This window comes from Piliocolobus tephrosceles, chromosome 6, assembly GCF_002776525.5.
Source record: "Piliocolobus tephrosceles isolate RC106 chromosome 6, ASM277652v3, whole genome shotgun sequence".
In the NCBI taxonomy this organism is placed as follows: Eukaryota; Metazoa; Chordata; class Mammalia; order Primates; family Cercopithecidae; genus Piliocolobus; species Piliocolobus tephrosceles.
Window position 1 is genome coordinate 17,874,808 of NC_045439.1, and position 12,039 is coordinate 17,886,846.

Genomic DNA, 12,039 nt, shown 5'->3' on the forward strand with positions numbered 1-12,039 from the left:
ACAATGAGTATCCATTTTTTTGGTCAATGAAAAAGGCTATCAAATTCCTGTATCTGCCAGGCATATAGTGGCTCACGCCTGTAATCTCTGATGCAGCAGGCCGAGGTGGGAGGATCACTTGAGCCTAGGAGTTTGAGACCAGCCTGGGCAACATAGCGTGACCCCATCTCTGAAATTTTTTAAAAAATTCCTGTCATAAGTCACTTTTATTTTTGACAGTATTGCCCAGGCTGGTCTCAAACTCTTGGCCTCAAGCAGTCCTCCTGCCTCAGCTTCCCAAAATGTTGGGATTACAGGTATGTGCTGCCAGACCCAGCCAAGTAGCACTTTTAATTTGAAAAAGAGTTCTATAAATTTTTGGCCAGGTGCAGTGGCTTATGCCTGTAATCCCAGCACTTTGGGAGGCTGAGGGGGGTGATCACCTGAGGTCGGGAGTTCGAGACTAGCCTGACCAACATGGAGAAACCCTGTCTCTACTAAAAATACAAAATAAGCCAGGCATGGTGGTGCATGCCTGTAATCCCAGCTACTCGGGAGGCTGAGGCAGGAGAATAGCTTTAACCCAGGAGGCAGAGGTTGCAGTGAGCCGAGATCGTGCCATTGCACTCCAGCCTGGGTAACAAGAGCGAAATTCCGTCTCAAAAAAAAAAGAAAAAAGAAAAAAAAAATAGTTCTATCAGTTTTCATAAAGTACTACTTTAATCTTAAAAGGATTAATCTAGAAACCCTTCAAATTATAAAATTACATTTTTAAAAGGCAGGAGTTGATATCCTGATGAAATTCAGGTCTCCAAACAACTTGCCTTACCATAATTTACTTCCTGTATGTTAACTGCCAAGAAACTTTTTGAATATAGTCAACCTGCCCGCACTTGCTATGAGTTTTCTTTTGTTCCTTCCCTATAGTATTCTAGGAGATGAGGTTTTGGGAATCTGGTCCAGACATGCTGAGAAAGCTGATGTCAACTGTGCCTGTGTATCTCATTCAGGAATCAGTCTTGTAACAGGAGATGACTTTGGCATGGTTAAGTTATTTGACTTCCCATGTCCAGAAAAATTTGTAAGTTTGTGTTTTGTTTACTATTATCAGTTTACTCCTAATTTTGATGTCTTATCATGTCTTATCATCAGCACTTTTTCCCATATATTTAAAATGTTTTGTCCTAGTTGCTACATTTTTCCCCAAACTTTCTAAATGTTTACTCTGAAATAAAAGCTATTAGAAACAAATCCTCTCCCTTGAGTAATACAGTCTTTGGAACTATCCTACAAAAGCGGTAATTAGCTTTTCACAAAACCTATCATCAGTTACCAAAGTTCAAATGCTTCTCCTTAGAGAAAAATTGTCAAGAGTACCTGGAGACTTCTGACTGCCCACACAGCCGGGTTTTGCAGATCCATTACTCATGCTGAAAATGCATTCTAATCACTGGCTGCAGTGGTAACTCCCTACTCTCTCCACAGCTCTTGTGATAGAGATTACAGTTCCTAGTAAGATCCTTTGATGTGAGTGTGCACCAAATGCCCTAAGCTCTGTCTCATTGTTTTTTAGGCAAAACACAAAAGGTTCTTGGGTCATTCGCCCCACGTGACAAATATTCGATTTACCAGTGGTGATCGACATGTTGTTAGTGCTGGAGGTGATGACTGCAGGTTAGTAACTTTCTCAGCCCATGAAGAAGAGCAGACTATGTTACTAGGTAAGAGACAATACAACAACCCCTACAGCTTTGGTTTATGAAACCAGCTAGTCAACATTTGCAGGAGGTAGTATAACCAGATGGCTCTTCACAATCTCATCCTTAAATGCAAATACAGAATAAAAGGAGTTAATGAGGAAAAATATTACACATGTGTAACTTGAAAGCTCAACTCTAAAATATTAAACTGTTATGAAAATCTAAAAACGTCATTAACTCCCTGCAATTTTCTTCTCTGCAGCTTATTTGTCTGGAAATGTGTACATATGCCTCACTGAGAGATGCTGAGATGACTACACAAATTAACCCTGAGACCAGAATTACAGAGAAGAAAAACCAAAACCCAACCCTGCATGGTCAAGTGGTGCTAACCTAAGACTGTAACAGGGAGAAATGCCCAGAATCATCAAAATAGTGAAAGACTGATCTGTTCAAAATATTTGCTATATGCACTGGGTATAATCCGTAATCCATACACTGCCAGATAATGCCATTTCAAGGAAGGATCGAATACTTGATGGTAAAGGCCAAGTCCCCCTGTACTGGGAAGTGTGCGATTTCGGCAGACCTGCTGGGAAAATTTAGGGTGGAGCACTCTTTACAGAAAAACTCAAAAACCCAATTAGGATAATTTTCATCATATTTTTAGCAAAATGGTTTCTTAGTGTTTATATTTTATTTTCAAGGTTCATTGTTTAATGAAAAATTTTATTCTTGCATTTCCATAAGGAAAGGGAAAGTAATGATCACCCTAAAGGATCACAGTTTTTAAAAGGCAAACATTTTCCCTAAGGAAACAGACACAAGCTTTCCTGGAGAATATGATGTTTTTTAGGCATTAATAAAGTCCTTTTTTATAAAGGGCACTTTTCTCCTAGTAGTTTTGAATTCAGGAACAGATCTAAAGTTAGCAGTATATGGCTGCTACATTTCCATTTTCATTTTCAAGCCATCAGTTTATGTTCAGACGCCATCTCTGTAATCGAACATTTAAAACGTAACTGTAGCCTCACTAATGGAAAAGTAGTACGATGAACAATCATTCCCAATGGTGTACAGTTTAAGGGTTTTAGGGAGCAACAGTATTTAACTGGAAGAGAGTATTGCGTATTTAATGTAGTCTAATATACACACATTTGTTTAACATGTAAACAGTGTTAAATTCACATATACAACATTATACAATTAATCACTCTTGGAATAAAATTTTTATAGCTTTTTTTCTATTGGGAAAATTTGTTTAGCTAGATGTGTGCCACTCCATAGGCTTATTTCCAAAATGAATGAACCCAACTCCATTTGTAAAAACTTGTCAGTTAGAATTCCTTTTTTAGAGGATTAGGGCTGAATTCTTAGATCCTTATTTCTTTTCACTTTAAATGCTGCCAAAGATCAGTGCTCAGAGTTCAGGAATTTGCTGTTAGCCTATCTGTAGTTTCCTGAAGATGGAAAATCATGTGGACTGCTATTTAAAAATATATTTTTTCTAAGTGTGAGGTTTAAGATGCTGTATTGACCCTATGAGTTTTTAATGTGTTAATTATCTTTATAGCATAATAGATTGCTTTAGATTCCTAGAATCCCATTTGGTCTGACAGGATATATGAAGATTATTAATACGTATTTTCTGTGTCTACTACTTGGTTAATACTAAAATTAGAAATGACTAAATTACATCACAGAAAGCATAACCAGTGATTGAACCTGGTAGTTTTAAAGCTCTAAACAGCTGTGGCTGAAGGACTGCTAATGGGGCTAAGAAGCTTGAAACATAAGTTGGTACTCGTTCATCAATGGATTCTCCTAAATTAAGCCAAAATTTGAAATACATGACCATTAAGTTTCTACTCATGTACTTACAGTCAGTCAATAAATTAAAGGGGAAAAAAAAAATCCCTGAATAACCTGCCCATAAAAAGAAAAATACTCCTCTACATTTGAGCCTGTTGCAGTTTTAAATTTTCCCTCTGGGTCAAGTTTGCCAGCTTTTGGCTACAGAGAAATTATATTTCCATTACAGTGCAGGTAGAAACTCTGTAACCTTAAGCATGTAAACTACATAGAATAAAACTGTTTCCACTGCATTTCTGTCCTTCAAAGTGGCCAACCTGATTAAGTCAGCCTTAATCACTGCTGCTGTCAGTTTCACAACTAAAGGTCATATTGACTAAGTAGTCATCCTCTGACCACCTCGCTGTATCAGCCAGCAAGGAGGGGAAGGTGAAGAAACATGTTAGGTCATATAGAATCTGCCCTATGTTTACCTTTTTTAACCCAGCAAATTATTTTTGTGTGCAGTATCTAAGCTCCTGATTGTGTAACCTGGGACTTCTGGCACCTTTTGTTCCGTTTTATGTATAAAATGCATGCCAAAGCACACCGTGCGCTCTGGTACCCCTCGCTTCCAGTCGCCAACCGTGCTCATTTCCGTCTTTTTGTGGTCCCTTTTTGTGGTGATCATTTTAGACCAAGTCATCCAACAAATGTTTTATGGTCAACCTTAGCTTGTTTGTAAGCCATAGCAACTGAAAGATTACACTCTTAAATGTGTGTCTGGGCAGTGTCTATTAAGTAGCAAAAAACAATGAGATTTTAGTATTTTATTTCCTTGTAAAATGGCTGAACTAAATCAAGCCCTTGTTTCCCATTTGTTCTTTATAGTGAAACTGAGAACGAAACTATTTACCATTTATAAATGATAGCTAAAAGTATTTCCAGAAATTTAAACAATTTAAAATAAATTTCTTCTGCAGAGATGCAAAGCATCTCAATGCTGGAATGAACAAATGCCTTAAATTCAATGGATTAAACTTTTAGAATGAAGAGGAACTGTCATTTCACCCAAGCCGAAGACAACAGCCTTATGCGCTTGTGTGCTCTGTCCTTGCTGCTTCTCGTGTTTCAAGCCTTTCTTGTGGGATCAGTGCAGCAAAGTGCAACTTACCAAATGGTTTAATGACTGGTTAATTCTTTCTTCTCCCAAAGGAAAAGCAATGGCAACACAACAGTAGACTGCTGGCTTGACAAATCTTAAACATGAGCCTTTGCGCATGTAGGTTTATCATTTGGGTATATGACTAAGCAAGTCAATGAACTTTTTTTTTTTTTTTAGCAGTTAATTTGGTCCTGAGAATGTTGCAGTCTTTATTACCCCTTTTGCATTAATCCACTTTTCTAATCACCTTTTAAGCTTTAATTTTTAACACTATACACCAAGTCTTTGAAATCAGTGATCTGTTATTTAACTCTAAAGCATTTGACACTTCTTGCCTTAACAGTTTTAAAAACCACACACACAAAAAGCTCTGTAAGTAATACAGTAGGCCAAAAGTTTCATCTTATCTTGCAGTTTACCTATCTGATCTCTGTAATCATAGTTCTGTCATTTAAAATATACTATTTAAATCTAATTTTTACATTTCAAAAATTATCTTCAGTAGTAACTAAGTATATTTTCTGTGGAGCTATTTCTGAGAATGTTATTTTTCAGAATGTGAGAATACATATGTACATTTATAATCTTGTGACTTTAAAGTCTGTTTTCAGATACCGTATGTAAATACTTGTAAAAAAATTTGTATAATTTTGTGATAATGTAGTTTCCCAAAAAATTTATTTAGAAGGCATTATGTCATCAGTAAATGAGAGCACTGTATAAACTGTTCCTATTTTCTGCACCTGCCATTCCAGCTGTCTCCACCGTCCATACCCACCTCATTCATCCTGTCACAGAACGCAAGAAAACTGGGAACTTTACCAAAGTAGCACTCAGCCTGAGAGGCCTGTATAATCCATTTCAAACTAGATTCATTTAAAAATTAAAAAGCAGAACTGAATATTTTAAGCAGCCTCAGTACCTTTGGCCAATGCTGTTTTCGTGGTGGGTCATGAACATTATATAATCTTTGGGAAAAGTGAAAGCAGTTCAATTTTTAGAATAATGACAACTGCCTCACTGCATCTCTCCACTCACAGCAACCGTGTAGCCCCCTAAGCTGCAGTACCATTACTAACCATGATGTCAACTTCCTATGCCGATCCTCACAACAGCAGTGCACAAACATGCCCCAAATATTTTAACAGAATTTAGCTCTTAAGCGGTCTTTTCATAGTAAAAACAAAACAAAAACACCCAATGTTAAAACCACTTAATAAACTTACAAACTTGAAAAATTAGACACTTCAGATAGGCAATAAAACTTCATATTATGAAAGCAATATATTCCAAGTTTCAAAGATCTGACAAGTTCTGTAGAGTGTCTTTCATCAGTACATGGAAACTTCCAAACTGCATCATCTTCTGCCAGGCAGGACTGGGTGCTATTCGCTGAGTGAACAGAACCAAAAATTGTTTTAATTATCTGCGTTGTATCCATATATACCGTATATCTCAGTTTAAAAAGCTGACTAGTTTCAGGCAATAAATATTTGGTCATAGGATTACAATACAGATGGCAGATTTTTTACAAGAATTCAATTATGTCAGGTAGATAAAAGATAATACCATACATAATTAGATTTTTAGGCCACACTAAAATATTCTAAAACTCCCTTTCAGTATTTCCCAGTTGCTGAAACTTCCTTTCAATATTTCCCAGTTGCTAATGTCAAAGAAAATGGATGTGAAATTCAAGTACAGTACATGTATACATACTCTCGCTGGCCATTACATATGCTTGCGTAGTATGTAACGAGAAGTTAAAATCTGGCTGGCTCATGCCTGTAATCCTGGTACTTTGGGAGGCCACGGTGGAAGGATATCGCTTCAGCTCAGGAGTTCAAGACTCCTTCTCTACTTAACATTTAAAACATTAGCCAGGTGTTGTGGCACATGCTTGTAGTCTCAGCTACAAGTGGGAGGCTGAGGTGGGAGGATCGATTGAACCCAGGGGTTTGAGGCTGCAGTGAGCTATGACAGTGTGACTGCGCTCCAGCCTGGGCAACAGAGCAAGATAATCTAGGTTAAAAAAGTAACCACTGGATAACATAAAATTTAGCCCATGTAGTCAATTATTTTGCCAAAGGACCCTTGTATAATTAAACAGCAAAGAAAAAAATTCAAAGTAACAGTCTAGTTTCCAATTTTGTGTGCTTATAAATTAAGAAACTGCAAATTAGAAAAAAGAATTTGAAATGACATTAGAAAAACTAATTTGAATGTTTACCTGGTTTGAGGTCGGATCCATTTCAAGGCATGTCGTGGTGGAACATTAATGGTGGGATGGTAGAATGTGCAGTCTGGTCTTGTACACTGAGTGTTAAACCTACAGTGCTGAATAGAAATAACAGAGCTTCAACAACATCCACAAGGCTAATATAAGTAAACACATTATTTTATTATTTGAGACAGGGTCTTATGCTGTCACCCAGGCTGGAGTGCAGTGGCATGACCTCTTGCCTCAGCCTCCCAAGTAGCTGTGTACTACCACACCTGGTGATTTATTTTTTTTAAGAGATGGGGTCTCACTATGTTGCCTAGGCTGGTTTCAAATTCCCGGGATCAAATGATCCTTCCACTTCTGCCTCTACCTCCCAAAGTACTAGGATAATAGGCCTGACCCACCCCACCTGGTCAACATACAACTTAAGAGACAATAACCAGCCCACCCTAACCATTAACAGAGAAAGAGATTCCATCTATAAGGACCATTTTAATACTAGTGAAGCCTTGAAAAATGTACTTACCCTTGAGTCAAAAAATTCTAGTCAAAGAATCACAGCGAGTAAAATTTCAAACGTAGTTTAGCATACCATAAAAACTTCTAATTATCCCTTACACTCTTCACTGAGTACCCTCAGCTATGCCCAGTTACAGATGGGGCAAGTGAAGGCCTTTCATGTGGTCCTCAGGCTACCAGGGCAAGAAGGAGATAATTCATTCTGACCAAGTAAACATCTGGAGATTCATCAACCATCATCAATCTTTAGCACACAGATAAAACCATCAGTAGAAGTTTGGATGGTTTTAAGCAGTACCTACTGGATTTCATCATCTCAGTTCTGGCATTAGGTTCAAACCGCTCCCCCACTCCCGCCAAAACCCACTCATATATTTAAATCCAGGGAATAATGGAAAATGTGACTAGCAAAGATATGCTTCTTCCCACTGAGTGCTTACGATACTAACATTAAATAGTTTCAGACCACTCGGCCTAAGGGGCCAGACGGAAGTTCAATGACAATGAAGGAACAACTTAATAATTTTACTGGCAAAAATTGCAATTGCTTTTGTACCAACGTAGTAACTCTGACAAAAAAGAAGGTAAATGACGAAACTGAGACATTATCTATCACTAAATTGATTTTTGGGAAAATAAAAGTTCTTACTTTTGGATGATAGAAGGGACATTCCATCTTCTTACAAGCAGGGAAGTAACGGCAGAGCTGACTGCTGGAAGGTGGTGCTGGCGGTGCAACTGCTAACAAAATAAAAACCAGGACTGGTCTCCAATCTGTTTGGAAAGTCCATTTTTAATGCAGTCTACTGATGTTTTTTTTTTGAGAGTGAAAACCATTTTTAAATTAGAATGGTAAGGTTTATATATTCACTAGTCAAAATACTTCAGAATACTACAGATAGGCACACTTGCTCTTTAAAGACTGGTTGGATTAACTGATGCTGCCAAAATTATTTCTAAAACCATCTTTTTGTTAGTTCAATTCCATTTACAGTCACAAAATGCCATTTTATATTTTTTACCCAAATGTAGTAGCACAGTAAGTCACTCACCTGGTTTTGGAGACAGTACTGGAATTCTTCTACTCACATGAGTGAAAGGACAATCTGGTTTAGTACACTTTGCATCATATTTACAATTTGGGTGAACAAACAAACATTTTTCAGCAAATTTACAATTGGGGAAGGCTCTACAAAACAAAAAAAAAGCATATTTCATATTTAATCTTCTCAATGCATTATTTTTTGTATAAGGGTTCTTTACACTCCCCGTCACTACTTGTTTTGAGAAATGCAAAAACAGCAGCAACAAAAAGAATATTTTAAAATAAGACCATATGTCAGAATAGGACAAAATCATTTATTCCAAAGCCTGGGATAACACAAACAGGCTTTTAACTCAAGCCAAGCCACCAGGAAAGACAGAGGCTTTTGTGATAAAAATCACACCACTTAATAAGGTATATATTTTATGCAGTGAATTCATTAATACAATAAACACTCTATGCAAGACTTTATGCTACAAAAAGACTCATCCCATAGTCTACTTATATGTACAGCCGTATTATTGCCACATCATTTCCTTAAAAGAGTTAAAAATGAAGATTCCATCCATAGGACCCACCCCTGGCGCAGGAAAAAAAAAAAGCCTCTAGAAGTCATTTCACAAAGCTCATTACATTGAGCCAGCCGGCTTGTAAGGAAAAATTTAACCCAAGTCCAAAATATTTTCATTACCCATAACGAACTTTTCCCTAAACTCCTCAAATTCTGTGTATAGTGTGTGTGGCCAAAATGCATACAAACTGGGGCAGTTACCATTTACCCATCTCCTTAAACATACAGAATTCTTAAGGAACCCCAGGTATTTCAGTATCTCATAGGTCTGAGGCACAACAAACAAAGTACCCCCCACCCCTGCCTTTCAACAAACACCCATAAACAAGAAATACGCTGCTCCGGAGAGGGCCATGGTAATTATCACTCAATTTAGTTATAAAACTAAAGACTTGTCCACAGAAAAGAAAAACAAAATAAGGTGCAAGATATAGACACTAAACTGAAAGCCAAAATCAGCTGGTGAGATGGGGGGATGGCACTCACTTGCAGGGTGAGATGGGGTGATGGTAGGCACACTCATCCCCGTTTTTACAAGCAGGCCAGTACTTGCAGCGCTCCAAAAGTTTTTCTGGTTTCTGTGCCACACTCAGTTCACTCATCTCAGCTACAAAGGGAAAGGAAATGCAAGTATTTCATTCGTTATGATCAATTCAGTACACAGCACCTTTAACATATTTCCCTCAAACCCCAGTCTTAGAATCTTCTGTTAAATGTACAGTCATATAAAACAAGTGACCCCAAATTATGTGATTAACACTGGCCATAGAAACCTATAAAAGATTGCCAGGAAGCAGACAACAGTTCTCACTGTGAAAAGGAAAGAGGACAGTGACTCTGCAACTAAAGCCAAAGTTTTCACCAAAAATTCTAATTCTCAATACTAATTCACAGCTGAATTAAACATAGAGGAGGACGTCAACTGGGGAACCAATAAAATTAAATAAAAACTGAAAACACATAAGGTGATAAGGAGATGTGAATTCTCACGTGCTAGCAAGATGATGAGTGGCCCAAATACAAAAGGATTCCCACTTGCTGAGCTATAAAGTCCAGGTGCTAAACTCAGCAATGTCTATTTTAACTTTCTTTTTTTTTTAAAGACAGGGTCCTGCTCTGTCACCCAGGATGGAGTGCAGTGGTGTGCCAGTGGTGTAATCTCGGCTCACTGCAACCTCTGCCTCCCAGGCTCAAGTGATCCTCCCACCTCAGCCCCTACCAAGTAGCACATGCCACTAGGCCTGGCTAATTTTTATGTATTTTTTGTAGAGATGGGGTTTCTCCATGTTGCCCAAGCTGGTCTTGAACTCCGGGACTCAAGCGATCTACCCGCCTCGGCCTCCCAAAGTGCCGGGATTATAAGCATGAGCCACCACACTCAGCCAGCAATGTCTAAAAAGGGGAAGACATTTTTGCCTGCAATGGGGTCACAAATGCCATCACTTACAGGGACTGGCAGTTCCCCTAACATAGCAAGACTGGGCTGAAGACGATAAAAACAGTAAGGGATAGACGGGGAGCAGCAACCTAGAAAGCAAGTACACACCCATCCACTCCACTCCCTGTGCCACGTCCAATCACAGCTTCCATTACTATGACAGGGCAAAGTGGGACCCCTGTTGCCAGATTTTTATCCTGTTTCAGTAAGCCAAAAATCTGCCTTCATTGAAATTGTAATGCTGGCAATTTATTGAAATAACACTGAATAAGTAAAATTACAGCTACAGGCACTAATCAGCTGCTAATTTCTGGCCTGAGACACCTCAAACCCCTCCGCAAAAGAGCATCATGGATATTATGTATTACGGTTCACATTCATGTTCATGAAAGCAAGTATCACTTCAACTATATTCCTCTAGTTCTCTTGCCAGAGGTCGGTTAAAATCTGACTCTGCCACTTAGTTGCTCAGCTAGACACTGTGCAAATGTTAGCTACCTTCTCTGAATTCTGTTTCCTCATCTATACAAAGTGAAAATAATGTCTTCCTTAGAGTCTGATGATTAAACGGAAAAAATGCAAAACAGACAACCAGTCATAATAGCAGCAGCAGCTGGTTCTATGAGTACTTACTGTTCCACTGACCCATGTTCTGTCTTCACTACAGGAGAACAAGGCACACAAATGCAGTCATGCAGCACAGAGAGGAGCAGCATCAAAGAGCAATTATGACTATGCCTGATATAAACAATTTTCTATGCTACTTTAAAAATAGTAAAAGTCCTATTTAAGCTTTAAATAGGATGTGGTGGCTCATGCCTGTAACCCCAGCACTTTGGAAGGCCAAGGCGGGCAGATCACTTGAGCTCAGGCGTTTCAGACCAGCCTGGGCAACATGGTGAAACCCTGTCTCTATTAAAAATACAAAAACTTAGCCAAGCACAGTGGTGTGCACCTGCAGTAACCAACTATTCAGGAAGCTGAGGTGGGAGAATCACTTGAGCCTGGGAGGTGGAGGCTGCAGTGAGCCGTGACTGTGCCAGTGCGCTCCAGCCTGGGCAATGGGAGTGAGACCCTGTCTCAAAACAAAACAAAACAAAACAGTAAAAGTCATTTTAGTTCTAAGATACCAGAATAATCTTCATTCCAAAGAAAATCTGAGATGACTGGAAGTTTCTCTAACTTTTATATGTTTTTTGTGTCATCCCTGCAGAGTAAATGTGTCTTGCCCTTTTCCTATAATGAACTACACACAGCAGACTATAACATATACACAAGAACCCAGTCCAAATAAAAGATTAAGGGAATACTTAAGAGAAGCCTAGCTGGAAAGTAAAGTAGCTAGATACTCAGGAACAATATAATATGTTACAAAGAAACGTGATTATTACAATAATACCTTACAAAGAAACTATATCTTTCTGATAGAAACATTATGTCACATGAAGGTCATGCCCCTAGTCTTCACTGGCTGACACTGACTTTGTAAACTATTAAAACTTTTTCTGTTCAAATTTTAAGAGGCAAATTCACCTTTTATTGAAACCTATAGGCCGGGCGCAGTGGCTCACGCCTGTAATCCCAGAACTTTGGGAGGCCGAGGTTGG

General features: G+C 38.5%; 2 protein-coding genes across 15 annotated transcripts in view; one reads left to right on the forward strand and one right to left on the reverse strand.

Annotated features, from left to right (window-relative positions):
• Positions 1–4,892, forward strand: part of EML5 (EMAP like 5) — a 198,622-nt gene extending 193,730 nt beyond the window's left edge. Inside the window, exons 40-42 of one of the 2 annotated variants that reach the window (XM_023205396.1) lie at positions 907–1,060; positions 1,553–1,653; positions 1,942–4,892. In XM_023205396.1, the coding sequence (XP_023061164.1) occupies positions 907–1,060; positions 1,553–1,653; positions 1,942–1,978 (292 nt within the window). In that variant the 3' untranslated portion in view covers positions 1,979–4,892. Of the gene's footprint in view, positions 1–906; positions 1,061–1,552; positions 1,701–1,941 lie in introns of both variants that reach the window. The other variant, XM_026455498.1, reaches the window with a different exon arrangement.
• The window catches only part of ZC3H14 (zinc finger CCCH-type containing 14), a 49,094-nt gene continuing 41,346 nt past the window's right edge, over positions 4,292–12,039 (reverse strand). For 5 of the 13 annotated variants that reach the window (XM_023205408.2, XM_023205404.2, XM_023205401.2 and 2 more), the window contains 5 exons: positions 9,481–9,601; positions 8,431–8,567; positions 8,028–8,119; positions 6,866–6,972; positions 4,796–6,027 (listed from right to left, as the gene is read on the reverse strand). In XM_023205408.2, coding sequence (XP_023061176.1) covers positions 6,021–6,027; positions 6,866–6,972; positions 8,028–8,119; positions 8,431–8,567; positions 9,481–9,601 — 464 coding nt within the window. In that variant the 3' untranslated portion in view covers positions 4,796–6,020. Of the gene's footprint in view, positions 6,028–6,865; positions 6,973–8,027; positions 8,120–8,430; positions 8,568–9,480; positions 9,602–12,039 lie in introns of all 13 variants that reach the window. The other 8 variants (XM_023205403.2, XM_023205407.1, XM_023205398.2 and 5 more) reach the window with 4 other exon arrangements.